At 40.4% G+C, this 21,373-nt stretch overlaps 1 protein-coding gene across 2 annotated transcripts in view; it reads left to right on the top strand.

The window, feature by feature from the left end:
* The window catches only part of LOC138950776 (NADPH oxidase 5-like), a 102,962-nt gene that overhangs the window by 40,914 nt on the left and 40,675 nt on the right, over nt 1-21,373 (top strand). For both annotated transcript variants that reach the window (XM_070322499.1, XM_070322500.1), the window contains exons 2-6: nt 12,720-12,828; nt 13,432-13,582; nt 16,206-16,416; nt 17,494-17,670; nt 20,832-21,046. In XM_070322499.1, coding sequence (XP_070178600.1) covers nt 12,720-12,828; nt 13,432-13,582; nt 16,206-16,416; nt 17,494-17,670; nt 20,832-21,046 — 863 coding nt within the window. The remainder of the gene's footprint in view (nt 1-12,719; nt 12,829-13,431; nt 13,583-16,205; nt 16,417-17,493; nt 17,671-20,831; nt 21,047-21,373) is intronic.

Here is a 21,373-nt window from a genome sequence, read left to right as displayed (position 1 = left end):
ACTTTCTTCAGAATTCGTATTCAGAGGAACAAAATGTAAAACAATACATGAAAAAAACATCGTGCCAAATCGTATATCAATCGGATGAATAGTTTTGAACATATGCATGTAACCGCAACGCATGCTACGAAAAACACGTTTTGAGAGAATCACGCTTGAAGTTGAACGTACGTTATTGTTGGTGTACTTGTATTGACATATACCGTAAAATCCCTAGCATAAGCCCACCCCCCCTGTGCACAGATTTAGGGCAAAATTGGGGGGTGGGCGTTTGCTAGGGATAGACCCCTTTGCACAAAGTAAGTTTTGTGCTCAACCGTGTAATTGAGTGAATACAAACCCCGAAAGCATGTAAGTTAGGTCGTGTGAGTAAAAGTGAAGGAAAAGAGAAAACAAGTCGCGTAAGGCGAAAATACAATATTTAGTCAAGTAGCTGTCGAACTCACAGAATGAAACTGAACGCAACGCAACGCAGCAAGACCGTATACTCGTAGCATCGTCACTCCACCGCCCGTGGCAAAGGCAGTGCACGTGGAATTGACAAGAAGAGCGGGGTATTCGTTGCGCTGAAAAGGATAGCACGCTTTTCTGTACCTCTCTTCGTTTTAACTTTCTGAGCGTGTTTTTAATCCAAACATATCATATCTATATATTTTTGGAATCAGGAACCGACAAGGAATAAGATGAAAGTGTTTTTAAATTGATTTCGAAAAAAAAAATTGGATAATAATTTTTATATATTTAATTTTCAGAGCTTGTTTTTAATCCGAATATAACATATTTATATGTTTTTGGAATCAGCAAATGATGGAGAATAAGATAAACGTAAATTTGGATCGTTTTATAAATTTTTATTTTTTTTTACAATTTTCAGATTTTTAATGACCAAAGTCATTAATTAATTTTTAAGCCACCAAGCTGAAATGCAATACCGAAACCCGGGCTTCGTCGAAGAGTACTTGACCAAAATTTCAACCAATTTGGTTGAAAAATGAGGGCGTGACAGTGCCGCCTCAACTTTCACGAAAAGCCGGATATGACGTCATCAAAGACATTTATCAAAAAAATGAAAAACATGTTCGGGGATTTCATACCCAGGAACTCTCATGTCAAATTTCATAAAGATCGGTCCAGTAGTTTAGTCTGAATCGCTCTACACACACACACACACGCACGCACGCACACACACACGCACATACACCGCGACCCTCGTTTCGATTCCCCCTCGATGTTAAAATATTTAGTCAAAACTTGACTAAATATAAACAAGTCGCGTAAGGCGAAAATACAATATTTAGTCAAGTAGCTGTCGAACTCACAGAATGAAACTGAACGCAATGCAACGCAGCAAGACCGTATACTCGTGGTCCACCGCTCACGGCATAGGCAGTGAAATTGACAAGAAGAGCGGGGTAGTGGTTACGCTATGCTGCATAGCACGCTTTTCTGTACCTCTCTTCGTTTTAACTTTCTGAGCGTGTTTTTAATCCAAACATATCATATCTATATATTTTTGGAATCAGGAACCGACAAGGAATAAGATGAAAGTGTTTTTAAATTGATTTCGAAAAAAAAATTTTGATAATAATTTTTATATATTTAATTTTCAGAGCTTGTTTTTAATCCGAATATAACATATTTATATGTTTTTGAAATCAGCAAATGATGGAAAATAAGATAAACGTAAATTTGGATCGTTTTATAAATTTTTATTTTTTTTTACAATTTTCAGATTTTTAATGACCAAAGTCATTAATTAATTTTTAAGCCACCAAGCTGAAATGCAATAACGAAACCCGGGCTTCGTCGAAGAGTACTTGACCAAAATTTCAACCAATTTGGTTGAAAAATGAGGGCGTGACAGTGCCGCCTCAACTTTCACGAAAAGCCGGATATGACGTCATCAAAGACATTTATAAAAAAAATGAAAAAAAGGTATGGGGATATCATACCCAGGAACTCTCATGTCAAATTTCATAAAGATCGGTCCAGTAGTTTGGTCTGAATTGCTCTACACGCACGCACGCACGCACGCACACACACACACACACACATACACACACACATACACCACGACCCTCGTTTCGATTCCCCCTCGATGTTAAAATATTTAGTCAAAACTTGACTAAATATAACAAGTCGCGTAAGGCGAAAATACAATATTTAGTCAAGTAGCTGTCGAACTCACAGAATGAAACTGAACGCAATGCCATTTTACTCGTAGCATCGTCAGGCCACCGCTCATGGCAAAGGCAGTGAAATTGACAAGAAGAGCGGGGTAGTAGTTGCGCTAAGAAGGATAGCACGCTTTTCTGTACCTCTCTTTGTTTTAACTTTCTGAGCGTGTTTTTAATCCAAACATATCATATCTATATGTTTTTGGAATCAGGAACCGACAAGGAATAAGATGAACGTGTTTTTAAATTGATTTGGACAATTTAATTTTGATAATAATTTTTATATATTTAATTTTCAGAGCTTGTTTTTAATCCGAATATAACATATTTATATGTTTTTGGAATCAGAAAATGATGGAGAATAAGATAAACGTAAATTTGGATCGTTTTATAAATTTTTATTTTTTTTTACAATTTTCCGATTTTTAATGACCAAAGTCATTAATTAATTTTTAAGCCACCAAGCTGAAATGCAATACCGAACCCCGGGCTTCGTCGAAGATTACTTGACCAAAATTTGAACCAATTTGGTTGAAAAATGAGGGCGTGACAGTGCCGCCTCAACTTTCACGAAAAGCCGGATATGACGTCATCAAAGACATTTATCAAAAAAATGAAAAAAACGTTCGGGGATTTCATACCCAGAAACTCTCATGTCAAATTTCATAAAGATCGGTCCAGTAGTTTAGTCTGAATCGCTCTACACACACACACAGACACACACACACACACACGCACACACACACACACACACGCACATACACCTCGACCCTCGTTTCGATTCCCCCTCGATGTTAAAATATTTAGTCAAAACTTGACTAAATATAAAAAGGACTTTGAGGCAAAGAAGGCCAACCATGAGAGAGAGAGAGAGAGAGAGAGAGAGAGAGAGAGAGAGAGAGAGAGAGAGAGAGAATGAGAGAGAGAATGAGAGAGAGAGAGAGAAAGAGAGAGAGATTGAGAGCGAGGGAGAAATGAGGTATTACACACCGGTACGACCGAACATAAGGTATCAATAAATTCCTGTTGTGCAGCGGGTTAAAGTATTCCCTCATACCTCGGAGATATACCTTCACTCGGTCGGAGCGACGTCACGTGACATTTTATATGGTGGAACAGAATGCTGTCGCTTATTTTCCACCCTCAGTTCGGTAAGACTGAAACGATGCTCAGTCACGGAAAGAACTATCCAAACTTGCAAGCACAGCCGCGGTTGTCCTGTAAGTTCCCGATCCATGTTAAACCCTCATCCTCAGAAGGAAAATAAGCGACAGCATTCTCTTCCACCATATAAAATGTCACGTGACGTCGCTCCGACCGAGTGAAGGTATATCTCCGAGGTATGAGGGAATACTTTAACCCGCTGCACAACTGGAATTTATTCTTAACTTAGCTTCGGTCGAACCGGTGTGCAATGGAGGGAGGGAGGGAGGGAGGGAGGAGAGAGAGAGAGAGAGAGAGAGAGAGAGAGAGAGAGAGAGAGAGAGAGAGAGAGAGAGAGAGAGAGAGAGAGAACGAGAGAGAGAGAGAACGCAGGAACGCAGGAACGCAGGAAATTTAATGCGAGGCCACCGGCATATACGCATGGGGGTTTACAAAAGACACAGGAAAAAATAGGAATAAAAATCAACAACAAAATTTCATGGTTGTACAGAAACAAAAAAAATATCGTGGCACGAAAATTTACAAATTTTGTCTCAAAGTATCAGTCATAGCAACAATTGCTTGTTTGAAATTTCTTCATCACGTGTTTTCATGGCATAATAACAATACATGGCTACAGCTCTATTAATGTATATACTCTCATTTTGTAGCAGAAAAATCAAGGGTGGTACATGTACATTGTCAGTGAAATATTTCAAAATATATTTTACACGTAGATCCTGGTATTTTGGGCAATGTAGCAGAAAATATATTTCGTTTTCCACAGCAGGACAAAACGGGCACGTGTTTGGTACAGCACTATAGCGTTTGTTTCCATTCAGGTCAATAATACCTAGGCGTAGTTTGACAAAAATGTTTCTAAATTTAGTAAGTGTGATATCTGTTAGGTATTTTTCCGGCTGCAATAAAGACTTGAACGAACTATACGTTGAAAATCTATCACTTTCCATTATCTTACCAAACCATTCCTGCTTATAGCAGTCAATCAAACGCTGTCTAAACGCACGCAAAAAAGCTTTTTCATGGACAACACCACCATTCAGCCATACAAAGGAAAACCCACACATATCCAAACAACGCTTTACCGAGCAAGCCCAATTTTGCAAATCAACCTCATTTCCGGGTAACCTTGAAAATCTTTTTTTATCCATCTCGTACGCTTGTCTAGGTAATCTAACCAAAAACATGTTCTGCAGCTTTAGCCAGTACCTGATAACACTGACAGTGCTGTCAATGAATAAAGGGAAACGACCGAGTTCTCCATATGCCATCGCGTTTGGAGTTCTTGGTAAAACATTCAAAAATCTTTTACAAGCAAACAAATGCGGAGATTCAACAGAACGAAAGCGTGTGATACCCCATATTTCAGAGGCGTACAAAAGCATAGGTTTTACTAGCGCATCAAACAATTTAAAAAATACACTAACATCCATGCTACCTAAGCTCCACATTGTTTTCATGATTTCTACCACTTTTCCCTTGGCTCTGCCTGCAAATTCTTCTAAAGCAATGTCAAATGATAATTTTGTTGTCAATGTGACACCCAAATATTTATAACTGTTTACAACATCCATAGGTTTACCTTGATAAAACCATTTTTCTGCCTTAGATAGATGACCGCCTTTCCGAAACACCATTACTTTTGTTTTCTTTAAATTTACACTGAGGCCAAGGGCAGAGGAGGCTTGTTCAAGATTGTTCAATTGGTTTTGTAGTCCAGCAGGTGTTGTAGAAATCAAACAAATATCGTCAGCAAAAAGAAGCAAAAAAATTTCTTGTAATCCAGGCAAAAACTGAACACCATGCCTTCCATTTGAGGTTACTATATCGGCTACTTCAGTAATTAACAGGGAAAAAATCAGGGGAGACAACATGCAGCCTTGTTTCACCCCGGCAGGGCAATCAAAAAAGTCAGACACCTCAGGGCCCCATCTTACACATGACTGGACAGAATCATAAATCCCTTGTAGCATACGGAGCATTTTCGTCGAAGTTTTTATTTTTTGAAGAACGACCCACAGACTATCCCTGTCTACAGAATCGAAAGCTTTCAAATAATCAATAAAAGCAACGTACAGTTTACTTCTCCTTTGTCCATACAGACATTTCTTAATCATAGTCACACGTGTAAAACGATGATCAATAGTTGAATAGTTTTTTCGAAAACCAGCTTGTTCTTCACATATCTTGTGTTCACTCTCTGCCCATTTATACAGACGCCTATTTAGGATGGAAGTAAAAACTTTACTAATAGTACTCAGGAGGGAAATGCCCCTATAATTTCCAGGATTATTTACATCACCCTTTTTCAGTAACGGAACTATCACGGACTGACTCCATTGTTTAGGGAACACACCAGTGTCATAAACACGGTTAAAGAACTTAGTGAGAAAAGGGGCAACAATATCCTCAGCTGCTTTTAGAAATTCTGCTGGTATTTCATCGATACCAGAAGCTTTCCCTGCTTTTAATTTTCGAATGGCTTGTTTTACCTCAGCTAACGAAATTTGTTCATCCAATTCATAAATATGTACATCTTCCTCACTTTCTTCATTTATTACATTTTCGTTTTGTTCAGGCGTTGAAGCTGTGTGCTGTCCCAAAATGTTTTCAAAGTGATCTTTCCAGACATCGATATTTATAGTAGCACGGTTTCTCTCCCTTGGGCGAGACCGCTTTACCGTTGACCAGAACATAGAAGGATTTTTTCTGTTTTCTAGTAAAGAATCTTGTATTGATTTTCTATATGCTTTCTTTTTCTCTTTTATCATATTTTGATATTCAGATCTTTTTTGCAAATACTGTAGTTTATCCTCAACCTTTCTAGTGCGAGAGTACCGACTAAGTAGTCTATTAACTTCACGTTTTCCCTCCCTACACTCTGTGTCAAACCATCGGCTCGTACGACGCTGACGGCCTCCAAAAAACACCGTGCGTCGCATGCACAGACCCGCTTCTAAAAGCGTGTTTACAAACATTGTCAAGGCAGCGTCAGAGTTATCATCAATACATGCAGCAGCGTCATCGATGGCAGTTTGACCTTCACGTGAAGAAAGAAAATCTAAAAATACACTAGCTTTGGAGGAATCCCAAGTCAGTTTCTCTGAACTAGTCTTATTCTCACTGTCTACATCAGCGTCAATTTTTAGGGCAGCACACACATCTAGCCGAACAGGCATATGATGAGACTCAATGCGGTTGACAACAGAAAACATATTTACATATTCAACAAAATCAACTGAAGACAAAAAGTGATCAATAGTACTATTTCCTCTTTCAGACACAAAAGTGAATTTATCATCGAAACCTGGTTGTACTAATCCATGCAGAGGTACAAGGTGAAACATGCAGCAAAACTGAATCAGTATTTTACCAAAGTTATTTGTCAAAACATCTTGTGATTTTCTTTCAAAAACATTACCATCCTCATCGCCATCTTCTTCATCAACACATTCAAGACACCAATCCCCTATTCGGGCGTTCAAATCACCTCCAAGTAAATAGTACACATCCCTGCCAGCTTCCATTAAAGACAGAATAAACTGTTCTAGCATTTCTAGAGTACAATCATAATCTTTTTTATCATAGTACACACTGCCCCACTGGATGATTATACAGACCAATAAACATCATGTCTTTCTCACAACCAAACAATTCTTTTGAAAGTTTTACGCACAAAACATTTTCACTCTTGGTATCAATAGTCTCAACAAAATCCGACAGACATTTACGAATCAACATAACAGTTCCACCAGAAACATGGCCCATCTTGGTCAGTTTCACACCTGGTGAATGAAGAACAATGAAATCACTAAAATAGGTACTGAAGTCAAAGCTTGGCAAAGTAAAGGTTTCAGACAAAAAGCAAACATCAAAAGAAGTTATGTAATCAACAAAATCAGGGTCAGTTAGCTTGGCAATCAACCCATTTATATTCCAACAAAGAAATGAAAAAGAAGTATTCAATTTGTCCTTATTTGCTGTTGCAACATTATTTACATCAGGTGTGTTTTTGTCATGTGCTTGTGTGTCTTGTTTGTTTGCATTGTCATAGCCTTGGCCACGCCCCTATTCGCTGTTTCCTGCACGGGTGGGAGTTCCACGCACGTTGCGAATGTAGGCCGAGTACCCACCACCTCCACTATCGCCACCCAATGTCATGTCTTTGTGGCCCTGCCCATTGGCTGAGCGGGTCACACGTTTATCTCTGGCGTCACTCTGCCCGGAATTCCGACCGGAATTTTCTTCAGGGTCACGAGTGTCACTGACGTCACGCTCTATTTCTACTTCGCTGATTGGTTGACGCTGCTCGTGATCAGGGGGCGTCTCCGAGTCGGTGTTTGTCAACAAACCGGGGCCACCCGGCCGGCGGTTGTCAGCACGGCGATCATCGTTGTTTCTGGGGTTGTCATGGAAGCGTAGCTTGCCGTTTGTGTAGTAGGCCGTCTTCCCCTCCTCCCTCAGCTGTTTCAGCTTCTGGGTCTGCCGTCTGGTGAGATCTTGGGCCGCTCTCAGGTTGTCGTGCTCCATGTCGCTTCGTGCCTCACGGTCTTTCATGAGACGCATCGCATCGCCCCAACGTTGGAACTTGGCAATGATAGGGCGGGGGTTGGGATTCTTGGGGTTGGGTTTGCCGAGGCGATGCGTTCGCTCGATGACGTCAGGCTCCCACTGCTTCTGAGGAATGTAGGTGTCAAGAACGTTTTTCACTGCAACAACACAGTCAGCATCGGTGTCGCCAACTTCTTCTGGTATTCCGAAAAACTTGACGTTGTTGCGACGGGAAAACCCCTCCAGCCTGTCAACCTCTGCCTCGAGGCTAGTCACCACACGATACAGATCGTCTTGTTGTGAGGAGAGGTTGGAGATCGACTGTTCGTTCTTCTTGAGGGACTTTTTCATTGTCTCTTGCTCATCCCCAAATTTCTTCATCAATGTCTCTTGTTTTCTAAGCATGTCTTCTTGTCGTTTGAGAATGTCCGCCTGTGTTTGCATGGTTGCCAGAATGACATCCAGTTTATGCTGCAACGACTGCTCTAAGTGTTTGATGCTATCTGCCACTGCAGTTGACTCCGCACCACCACCACTACTTTCGCTACTGCCACTGACAGCAGGCCCAGGGTTTTCCTCTACGTCATTGCTCAATCTCAAGCGTCGTATCGCGAAGGCAATCACTGCCAGGCACAAAGATGGCGCGTGCTGCGCGTGCGGAAAGGTCACCGCCATCGGTGACAGGTGTACAAGGTCATCACTTGGCACTGACAAATGGCCAGTCACTGTTGACGAATTATAAGTCACAGTTCCCAGGGGTGGGAATGGCGCACTAAAAGCACTTTCCGCAACATCTTTGAAGCAGCACACGATGTTCGCAAGAAAAACAAGGCATCCCCAAGTAATGCACACGTCGCTGACACTGATTTCAGAACTGTCACCATACACGGGCTGAGCACAAAGCCGGTTCAAGAGATGTTTTGCCACACTAGCCAGATGAAAACGACCAATACTGGCCCTCCAAAGTCCTACCTCGATCATTTTCAGTAGATTTCTGCACACAATCACTTTAGACTTTCACTTGTATAGTTCTGGAGACTCAAACTTTGATATAGCCACTTTGAACTTGAAAAATATCCATCTTGTCTGCACTGTGAAAATTTTTCCCTCCTGCGCCATTCGTGGTCGACCTTGACCCCCGAGAGAGAGAGAGAGAGAGAGAGAGAGAGAGAGAGAGAGAGAGAGAGAGAGAGATAGAGAGAGAGAGAGAGAGAGAGAGGAGAGAGAGAGAGAGAGAGAGAGAGAGAGAGAGAGAGAGAGAGAGAGAGAGAGAGAGAGAGAGAGAGAGAGAGCGAAAGAAGTCGCGTAAGGCGAAAATACAATATTTAGTCAAGTAGCTGTCGAACTCACAGAATGAAACTGAACGCAACGCAACGCAGCAAGACCGTATACTCGTAGCATCGTCACTCCACCGCCCGTGGCAAAGGCAGTGCACGTGGAATTGACAAGAAGAGCGGGGTATTCGTTGCGCTGAGAAGGATAGCACGCTTTTCTGTACCTCTCTTCGTTTTAACTTTCTGAGCGTGTTTTTAATCCAAACATATCATATCTATATATTTTTGGAATCAGGAACCGACAAGGAATAAGATGAAAGTGTTTTTAAATTGATTTCGAAAAAAAAAATTGATAATAATTTTTATATATTTAATTTTCAGAGCTTGTTTTTAATCCGAATATAACATGTTTATATGTTTTTGGAATCAGCAAATGATGGAGAATAAGATAAACGTAAATTTGGATCGTTTTATAAATTTTTATTTTTTTTTACAATTTTCAGATTTTTAATGACCAAAGTCATTAATTAATTTTTAAGCCACCAAGCTGAAATGCAATACCGAAGTCCGGGCTTCGTCGAAGAGTACTTGACCAAAATTTCAACCAATTTGGTTGAAAAATGAGGGCGTGACAGTGCCGCCTCAACTTTTACGAAAAGCCGGATATGACGTCATCAAAGACATTTATCAAAAAAATGAAAAAAACGTTCGGGGATTTCATACCCAGGAACTCTCATGTCAAATTTCATAAAGATCGGTCCAGTAGTTTAGTCTGAATCGCTCTACACACACACACACACGCACACACGCACACACGCACACACACACGCACATACACCACGACCCTCGTTTCGATTCCCCCTCGATGTTAAAATATTTAGTCAAAACTTGACTAAATATAAAAAGGACTGGCTCTTCTGAAAACAACACGAGCATAGTCATTCATATAAATTTATAAAGTAAAAAGAAAATCGCCAGGCCTTTGCAAGGACAAACAATAACAACTAATGACCTATATGTGCTGATGACTAATTTAATTTCCTTTGTTGGATCAATAAAATGTTATGAGTTATGAGTTAACAACACAATTCCGGGAAAAAGAAACTTGATGAAATGTCGAAATGTCAACACCAATGAAGCCCTTTCTTTCTGTACAGGGAAGAAATTACACGATCGTCTTTGGAAATGAAACGTTAACTGAACTTGGATTTTGTCTTCAAAAGGCCCAATCTTTCTGAGAAAGAAAAGCCCACAAACTTAGAAAAAACAGAGAAGAGAAACTCGAAAAAAACATGAACGATGGGTGGGAGTGAGGAGAGGGGACAAAGAATAAGAAAAAAGGAAAGAAACACGAAAAGGTAAAGAAAGGTGAAAAAGATGACTTGTAGAACAGTCTGCACAAATCCTAGTGAAAGTGAGCCTATAGTCTCTTTGAAAAAAGCAGGGTGGGCGTTTGCTAGGTAGTTACCCCTGTGCACAACTTTTGGCCCAAAGTGGGGGATGGGCGTTTGCTAGATGGTGGGCTTATGCTAGGGATGTTACGGTACTGATAGCATATCGTCATCGCACAACACTGTCACGTAAACTTTCCCTCTGCCAACGATCTCTGGAATAGGGTTGCAAGCGGATTTGAAATAATACATGCAGCAAGTTTAAGAAGTTTATTGTGAACCAAATCAGGACCTACTGCTTTCCTAACATCGAGGTTGTTTAGAACAGCGTACACCATTTCGGTAGTTATCACGAGAGGACAAATGGAAATAGGCTCTTCTTCAACTCTGCCCTCCTCTGACAAAACACAGTAAGTCCAAAAATCACGTTTCGAGAAAAACGCGGTTTTCTGTTCTCAGCTCTATATTTAAAACAAAAGCATTCTCGCTGGACATTTTACTGCAATAAAGCGTCGGGATGATTTCTGAATTTATAGCTTTAGTCTATTTCAAAAATAGTTGTGAGATTAAAGAATTTTGAGCCAATTAGTGGACTTACTGTGTTCTGCCAAGTTTTTCTTTGAACTCGGGCTTGTTAAAAACAACGGCAGAACACAGTAAGGGACGTTACTGTCTTCTGCCGGAGTTTTCTGTGAACTCGAGTTTGTTAAAAACAACGGCAGAACACAGTAAGGGAAGGTGCTGTGTTTTGGCGATGTTTTCTTGTTTCTCAATGCTTGTCACAAGTTAAGATAGTGACCGATCACAACAACTGTTCTTGCTGAGTTCTGCTTTATTAATTGTATGCGAGAAATTCTTTTCTGACCGAGTAACCTTTAGCAACAATGACGAAATAACTCTAATATTTATTATGCTTTTACAATTTTTATTTTGTTTTACCTGATGGCGTATGTGACTCTTAATAGGAAAAAGCCCTTTTCCCTGCGACGCGTTCTTGTTTTTACAGTTAGTCAAGTTTTGACTAAATGTTTTAACATAGAGGGGAAATCGAGACGAGGGTCGTGGTGTGTGTGTGTGTGTGTGTGTGTGTGTGTGTGTGTGTGTGTGTGTGTGTGTGTGTGTGTGTGTGTGTGTGTGTGTGTGTGTGTGTGTGTGTGTGTGTGTGTGTGTCTGTCTGTGCGTGTGTGTGTGTAGAGCGATTCAGACCAAACTACTGGACCAATCTTTATGAAATTTTACATAAGAGTTCCTGGGAATGATATTCCCGGATTTTTTTTTTCGATAAATGTCTTTGATGACGTCATATCCGGCTTTTTGTAAAAGTTGAGGCGGCACTGTCACACCTTCATTTTTCAATCAAATTGATTGAAATTTTGGCCAAGCAATCTTCGACGAAGGCCGGACTTCGGTATTGCATTTCAGCTTGGTGGCTTAAAAGTTAATTAATGACTTTGGTCATTAAAAATCTGAAAATTGTAAAAAAAAATACAAAAATTATAAAACCATCCAAATTTACGTTCATCTTATTCTTTATTTCGTTCTGATTCCAAAAACATATAAATAGGTTATATTTGGATTAAAAACAAGCTCTGAAAATTAAAAATATAAAAATCATGATCAAAATTAAATTTCCGAAATCGATTTAAAAACAATTTCATCTTATTCCTTGTCGGTTCCTAATTCCAAAAGCATATAGATATGATATGTTTGGATTAAAAACACGCTCAGAAAGTTAAAACGAAGAGAGGTACAGTAAAGCGTGCTATGAAGCACAGCGCAACCGCTACCGCGCCAAACAGGCTCGTCACTTTCACTGCCTTTTGCACTAGCGGCGGACTACGTTCAGTTTCATTTTGTGAGTTCCACAGCTTGACTAAATGTAGTAATTTCGCCTTACGTGACTTGTTTGTTGTTGTTGTGGGTGACCCCTTGGTGTCAAGTGTATCATCTGCTTTTCTCCTGCGTTCCTTTGCTGTGACTCTCACATGCACTCGTGTTTTGCATGAGTAGGCGAGCTACGTATTTTCTCAGCATTGTGGGCAGTTCATGTTCCGTGTTCGAGGTCAAGTATGAACCCTGCTTGGTGAGTCTGGATCGCAAAAGACATGGTTTTATTTTATTTTGACTTATTCATCATCAGTATTTCGTTTTATTTTTGACAGGGAAGATGAGAAAACCTACGCATGGATCGAGAAACAGTTTCGGGCCATCACCGGTCCTGAAGAAACGCTCAACAAAGAGACCTTCAAGAAAGCTTTGCAAGTCAAAAAGGTTCACTTGTTGTCTTCTTTAATTTTCTCTGTTCGTCTTTCAGTGTGTGCATGCCTTTCTCTGTCGTGGTCTGTAGGTTTTCGTCTGTTGTACGTCTCAGTCTCCCTCTATCTCTTTGTGCAAGTGCATGTCTGCGTAGGTCTGTCTATCTCTGGCTTTCTCTGTCTGTCTGTCTGTCTGTACAACTCTTTCGCTGGCTCTCTTTCTCTTTCGCTCTCTCTATCTAGCTGTCCCTGTCTGTCTGTCTGTCCGTCTGCTTGTCTGTCTATCCGTCCCGATCCGTCTCTGTCTCTCTGTGTCTGTCTGTCTGTCTGTCTGACTGTCTGTCTGTCTGTCTGTCTGTCTTTTTGCCTGTCTGTCTGTCTGTCTGTCTGTCTGTCTCTCTGTCTGCGTCTCGCTCTCTCTCTCTCTCTCTCTCTCTCTCTCTCTCTCTCTCTCTCTCTCTCTCTCTCTCTCTCGCTCCCTCTCAGTCTCTCTCTCGGTCTGGGCGGAGGCTGCCTGAATACAAATTATTCTTGTATCTATAGTACTACCACAACCCACGAAAAAACCCAAATGCATCTGATCTTGTCTTATTATGCTTACTGCTGGCGTTGCTTTCAGTCGTTCTTTGCGGACCGGTTGTTCGAGCTGTTTGACGACGACAACAGCGGGACCCTCGACCTTAACGAGCTGTTGCAAGGTCTGCAGACACTCACAAAAGGCACTCCCACTGAGAAGCTGCAATTCCTCTTCAGAATCTACGATGCTGACAGTGAGTGTGCAGAGGGAATTTTTACATTTAGTCAAGTTTTGACTAAATGTTTTTACATAGATGGGGAATCGAAACTAGGGTCGTGGTTTATGTGTGTGTATGTATGTGTGAAGCGATTCAGAGAAAACTACTGGACCGATCTTCATGAAACTTTACATGAGAGTTTCTGTGTATGATATCCCCGGACATGTTTTCGTTGTTGTTGATAAATGTCTTTGATGACGTCATATCCGGCTTTTTTGTAAAAGTTGAGGCCACACTGTCACTCCCTCATTTATAAATCAAATGAATTGAAATTTGGTCACGCAATCTTCAACAAAGGCCGGACTTTGGTATTGCATTTCAGCTCGGAGGGTTACATATTAATTGATGAGTTTGGTCATTAAAAATCTGAAAATTTTAATTATAATTATATTTTTATAAAACGATCCAAAAGTAATTTCATATTATTCTTTATCATTTTCTGATTCCAAAAACATATAAATATGTTATATTTAGATTAAAAACCAGCTCTGAATTTTAAATATATATGAAAATTATGATAACAATTAAATTTCCGGAATAGATTTAAAAACAATGTCATCTTATTCCTTGATGGTTCCTGATTCCAGAAACATATAGATATGATATATTTGAATTACAAACAAGCTCAAAAAGTTAAAAAGAACAGAGATACAGAAAAGCGTGCTATCCTGCTCAGCGCAACCAGTACCGCGCTATTCTGGCTAGTCAATTTCACTGCCTTTGCCACGAGCGGTGGACTGACGATGCTACGAGTATACGGTCTTGGTGGACAAAAAATGCAGTGCGTTCAGTTTCATTCTGTGAGTACGACAGCTTGACTAAATGTAGTATTAAGTCACAACTACAGGGATGTTTAAGGGCAAAAGAAAGCTTCAGAAATGTTCACAGAAAACCCGAACAAAGAAAATAATAGAAGGAAACAAACGCAAAGAAGCTTAGTCCTTCATCCGTAAGGGCGACTCAGGTGGTGCTGTTATGTGTTATGCAGAGAGGTCTTTGTAGTTGAGAACAATGTCATTACATACGTGAAGTACATATGTTTACATGCAATGCTAGTGTTGTAGTGTTTCATGTGTCTTTATGTTACATGCAGCACCACTGCAATGTCTCTATGTGAGATATTAAAGTTAGAATCAGGCGGTCGTCACGCTCATAAAATAATTGCCTGTGTCATTTTTTTTACTGTTTTGAGAAAAACGCAAAAAACGTATTTGGTTTCTGCCTATCTCATTTTAGTTATATGTTGCAAACTGCCAAATCTCGAGCTGTTACCACGGGACAGACGTGAGATAAAGAGCTGACAGCAACATGTTCAATCAGAACAACTGCAAAACAACCCCCCAAAAGCTTTTGCATACCTTCGTAGTTTCCAAACAAGTCTTCCTGTATACACAAATAAATGCCTAACTCAAACAACGATATCGGCAGTTTTGCTTACGTGATCGTACTTGGCAATGGTTTCCGATGGTCTGAGAGTTTGTACTCTCCAACACATGATATATTCCCTTCCAGTAGATTCCCCTGTAGTCTCACTTCACAAATGCCTAACACTGAGTTAGGTATTTTTCTTATGAGCGTGACGCGGTGATGTTAGGAGCGTATGTGTTATGCAGAGAGGTGTTTGTAGTTAAGAGCCATGTTTTTACTGAGTACATATATATATATATTTGAATATAATCTTAGTGTTGCTGTGTTTCGTGTGCCTTTTTTTTTTTTTTTTTTTTTTTTGTGTGTGTGACCTCAGTTGCATGCAAGGCTGCTTCAACCCATCTTTTTTGCCTCTTTCGTCTTTTTTTTTTTTTTTTTTTTTTTTTTGGCTGTGAGCATATCCTTCCTTTTTGGTCTTTTTTTTTCCAATTACATCTTAATCTTGTTTTCTTTTACATTACAGGTTACATTTCCATTAAATTACTTTTTAATTCAACAACAATCTAACTAAGGACAATGGGGATAAACCTTTCGTAGCGCAAGTTCTTGTTGAAATACAATTTCCAATGGAATATGCGATTTAGTTTTCTTAACTTTGCTAATGCACATTTTTGCTATCAATAAAACATGGTTAATTAACGCTGATTCCTGACATTTTTCAATTCCGAATAATACATCTGTAATAGGCAATACGAAAGCCCGACCTGTCAGACTGTTCAACATTTGTTCAATATAAGTCTAAAACCTTCTAATTCGGGGACACTCATAGAAAAAGTGTTCCACGTTTCGTGTGCCTTTATGTGGCATGGACTGCCACTGCAATTTCTCCATGTGATTACAGTTAACTTGATTTGCCTTGATTGATTTGATCTCTTTCTTGACATCTATGAATTTTGGAACGTTGACAATCTTTTTTATTTTGGATTTGGTCTGATCTTGCCTGACTGCAACCCTAGCTCTTTGTCTGTTTCGTTCTGCTATGTGCATGACTAAATACATCATATCATTTTCGTAATTCTAAGATCAGTGTAGTCTAATTAGTGTGTGCCTGTGCACTTACAAGACCGCTGGGTCGATGTATGTGTGAACATAATGTTTTGTTTCGTCAATAATTAAACGTTTCAACAACATACTTTTCTTGTTTTGTTTTTATTTTGACATCTATTTTCAGACAGCGGAACGATCAGCCGTGAAGAACTGGGCACAGTGCTGCGATCATGCATGGAGGAATCGTCACTGGTCCTCAGCGAGGAGAACCTGGAGTCACTCACCGACGCGCTCTTTGATGACGCCGACACGGATGGGTCGGGGTCCATCACTTTTGAGGAGCTCAAATGCCAGCTGGAGAAACATCCGGGTGTCATGCAGAATCTGACCATCAGGTATTACAGGGTTGTGACCTGTTATTATATGTCTTTTTTTTATTTTTATTTTTTTAAATTCATTGCATTTGCAAGCAAGCCACCCGAAACAAAAATGTATGATTACAATTATTTTGTTATGAATTAAGCTTGATTTATTTTCGGTTAATTAGAAGTGTTGTGTCTCATTATTACATATATCTTTTTTGTCGTGTTTATTGCAATTTTTATTTATTTTATTCATGTAACCCTAGGGGTTTTTTGAAATAAATATTGACTTGACTTGATCTTCAGATAAAGTATGTATATATGTTACATAAGTGCTTGTCTGTCTGTTTCCTTCAAACACATTTTGGTCGACGTACTAGTTTATGTAGCGTTTTGTTTTGTTTTGATTTTTATAAGAAACGTTCCATTTACCTACCATTCTGGTTGTTTTTTATTCTGAATTTTGGAACGTAAGCAGTATATCTGATGGTTCGATTTTTGAACATGTATTCTACGTTATTTGCATTTTTAACCAAAACTAGTCATTTTAAGTAGATCGAGACAGTATTTGTTGTCCGAGACCGTGGGATTGCATTTCAGTTCGGAAGCTATAAAAAAAACCTGTTTATTAGTTTCTTAATTAAAGTAGTCTTTAAAATGGAATTTTCACTAACAGGTTTGATAAGCATTGCTTTGTATCATAATCAATTACTGAATCCAAGTATATAGAAATGTTAATTTTTGTCTCTAACAATTTGCTCAGAATTAAGGAAGATTAGTTTATGCAAATTAGGTCTTATGTTGGCGTGCTTCGACGAGAGAAACTCGACCCGTCTCTGATTACGCGTTTCGGCTAACCAGGTTTTAGTAGTCTCAACGATGACTGATCCCAGGTTTTCAGTGTAGATTTTTAGTTTTAGACCGACAGAGTGACTAACCGTATTGATATTGCTTGACGCGACTTGTCATTAAACAAATATTTTTAATGTAAAAAAGCCGTTTTTACGCTTTTTTTTTTTAGTGGGGTCTTGTTTTTTTGTTGAACACAGTACCTTCCCCTCATTTGTTAAAACTAATATTTGTAATTACTAGTAACTTGTTTTTATTCAGCGCGGCGCGTTGGCTGATGCCACCAAAGAAAAACAAACGCGTTCCCTCACCGCCACGTTATCTGACCTGGACGTACCTGGTCAACAACAGGGTCAAGGTCATCTTCACCATCTTGTACTTTCTCCTCAACTGTGGATTCTTCGCTCTCAACAGCTGGCTGTACCGGGCCAGTAACTGGTAAGGTCAAATAACCAAATTGAAGTAAGCGCTCTAAATGCATTGGACATGTGTAATGGAGTAAGCGAGAGTTGTACAGAACCAATCTCCTGGCACCTGAGATAATAATAATAATAATAATAATTGTCAGTACGTACTGGTGTCACATGACTGATGTGAAACAGTTGAATGGCTAATGGCAATGCGATTAAAACTGTTAGCGCACTCTTGGAGTGCGCTAACCTTTTCAGAGAGCGTATTCTTTCGCCATTTTTCAAAGCGAGGCTGTGCCCTTTCTTTTAATTTGAGAAGAATCTTCTCATCCTCCGTGTTAGTGACAACTATCTTATCATCTCCACATTACCAAATGATGCTTGACCCTACATTTCCCGCGGCTAAAAGCAGAAGTGTTTTTTTCTGACAGATTTCTTGCGCCTGTGTCACAGTGAATCTGTAATCTGTGCCTCTTCTTTCGACTTGCGAAGATTCTTCTCAGCCGCTGTGTTAGTGGCATGTAGCTTATCGTCTCCATATTACCAAACAATGATGCTTGACCTTAAAATGTCCTGCGGCTAAAAACAGAAGTTTTTTTCTGACAGATTTCGAGCTGGACAAAGCAGCATTTGGAAGTCGACTGATTCAATAGGCTGTCTCACTCGAAAATGTAGCAGACGACACCATCAGTTCAGGACTGAAATTAACGATTTTTGCATATTTGAAGACAACTACGATGTAAACAGAACACGTGAAGGCTTCAAAACATTCTTACCATGTAATCATAGCACCAACCTCCCAGATAAATGCAGGTACACTGCGAGAAATAACATGCCAACTTTATGTTTTGCGAATGAGGGAACCAGCGTGCCATTTTGAGTCGTTTGACATCAGGGGGACGCCACTCAGTTGCTTGGGGGTCGTTCATTTTTGTGGGAGCGTAGAACATTTAGGTACATGTTGTTTTTTATACCAATAATTAATACTTAAGTGAAACTGTATGCTAACGGGTACGTTTCGCACAACTGTAACTCATACTGTTAGTTGCTAATCGATAGAGAGGGGTTCACTAGTTCGAGGGTTCACTAGTCCGAGGGTTCACTAGTCCGAGGGTCCACTAGTCCGAGGGTTCACTAGTCCGAGGGTTCACTAGTCCGAGGGTCCACTAGTCCGAGGGTTCACTAGTCCGAGGGTTCACTATAGACGCTTGAAGAAAGGATATTCAATTTGATTTGTTTTTATTTTGTGTGTGTATGTGTGCGTGGATGTGCGTGTGCGTGCGTGCGTGCGTGTGTTTTTCACTGCTGTGGGAACCAAATCGAAGAATATTCTCATAAAAACACTGAGTTGTTTTCATTCAAAAAGATAATGTGGTGTTTTATATTTTGACTGAAGAAATCTCAGACTATTTCCCCCAAGAAACTTAGTTATTTATATTTTGACTGAAGAAAGGATATTAAATTTATCAGGATACCGCCCCGACTGGACAATTACGTGATCGAACTGCCACAGTTTTTAGTAATATTATATAGCACCTCGGGTTTCCTTTTGCCAGTGAGGGTCAATTAGTTATCCCACCGACCTGAATTATGGAGAGGATCGAGCCTGGGTTGTACTACAGCCTCACACATAATTTCATTGAAATCGGTTCTCAAACATCGGATATCTATTTGCGGATACACACACACACACACATACACACACACACACACACACACATACACACACACACACACACACACAGACAGACAGACACAGTGAAACCTATATACCGCCTTTTAAGGGGCGGTATAATAACTGGAAAATCAAGCGTCTATAGTAAACCCTCGGACTAGTGAACCCTCGGACTAGTGAACCCTCGGACTAGTGAACCCTCGGACTAGTGGGACGAACTGGAAAATCAAGCGTCTATAGTAAACCCTCGGACTAGTGAACCCTCGGACTAGTGAACCCTCGGACTAGTGAACCCTCGGACTAGTGAACCCTCGGACTAGTGGGACGTTCCCAATCGATAACACGGTACAGAGGGTAATCAAATCGTAAAATGCATGGTCGGCGATTAAACCGTCAATACCCCCGACCTGTGCAAAGCCGACACACACACAAAAGTAGATCTAACTCGACCTGTCCACAATTTATCCAAACGCTGGCAGAACAAGAAATTCCTCCGAGGTAGGAAAAACACCCCCGTCCTTGGCATTCTCACTGCCACCAACTGAGCAGGCACTGCTAACAAGTGTGGTCAGAAGTAAGAAGTCAGAAGTCAGACGTCAGACGTCAGACGTCAGAAGTCAGAAGTCAGAAGTCAGACGTCAGACGTCAGACGTCAGACGTCAGAAGTCGGAAGTCAGAAGTCAGACGTCAGAAGTCAGAAGTCGGAAGTCGGAAGTCAGAAGTCAGAAGTCAGAAGTCAGACGTCAGAAGTCAGAGAGACAGAGAAACAGAGAGACAGAGAGACAGTCAGACAGACAGTTATTTCCCTTTGACCATTAATATGTCACTCTTAATCTTAATCCACCAATAACTCCCTAACCGTGTGTTTGACTGGTCCCAATTTTTGTAAGGACCGTCTCAGGAATGTATAGAACCTGTTCACCAAGTTTGGTGACGATCGGTCCGTTCATTCTTGAGATCTATATGCGAACACAAACACACACCCAAACAAACAATTGACCATTAATATGTCACTCTTAATCTTAATCCACCAATAACTCCCTAACCGTGTGTTTGACTGGTCCCAATTTTTGTAAGGACCGTCTCAGGAATGTATAGAACCTGTTCACCAAGTTTGGTGACGATCGGTCCGTTCATTCTTGAGATCTATATGCGAACACAAACACACAAACACATCGACCGATTCCTATACACACCCCTATACCGGGGGTGTAATGAACAAGCCACCATCATCCTCACACAAGGATGATCGCCGCTTTTAGTAACTGGCACGGTCAAGGTCAACACACAATTACCTCCAAAGGGATATACTATTGATCTGGCCGTGTGGAGAGAGTTTTACTGCAGCATTCTTGATTTCAATTTTACTGCAGTAAAATGTTTTTTCTCCAGCATTTGTCTTTTCTGCAGAATAACTGAATACAGTCATAATCCGCTAAGGATAAGATTGTCATTCTGTACAGTTGGGCTAGGAGCCGGGATTTGAATTTGAATTTGACTTTGTCATCTGTCAGGTACATCATCATAGCTCGCGGGGCCGGGATGTGCCTGGACTTTAACTGTGCCTTCGTCATCGTCCTGATGTTGCGGAAAAGCCTCACTTTCTTGCGGAACACGCCGCTGGTGAAAGTCCTGCCCTTCGATCAGCACGTGATGTTTCACAAGCTGGCAGGATATTACATCGTCCTGTTCACCCTCGTCCACACTGCTGCACACCTTGGAAACGCTGGTCAGTTCGTACGTGTGTAGTGGGTGAGAATTGTGCTCATTATTGAGAGGAGGGATGTGTGTTTGTAGGGGAAAGAGTGTGTGTATGTGTGTGTTGGGAAGTTGAACGCCTAGTATGGTGGTATAGTTTAACTCAGATACTATTTCTTGTTCTACTGCTGAATAGTTGACGGAATACACTGGCTCATTATATTGCATTGTATTGTATTGCATTGCATTGCATCGCATCGCATCGCATTGCATTGCATTGCATTGCAGTGCAGTGCAGTGCAGTGCAGTGTATTGCATTGCATTGCATTGCATTGTATTGCATTATTTGTCATTGTAT

The sequence above is a fragment of the Littorina saxatilis genome, linkage group LG16 (genome assembly GCF_037325665.1).
Source record: "Littorina saxatilis isolate snail1 linkage group LG16, US_GU_Lsax_2.0, whole genome shotgun sequence".
In the NCBI taxonomy this organism is placed as follows: Eukaryota; Metazoa; Mollusca; class Gastropoda; order Littorinimorpha; family Littorinidae; genus Littorina; species Littorina saxatilis.
The sequence above is the reverse complement of the archived record's forward strand: the minus strand, read 5'-3'. Positions and strand labels throughout refer to the sequence as shown.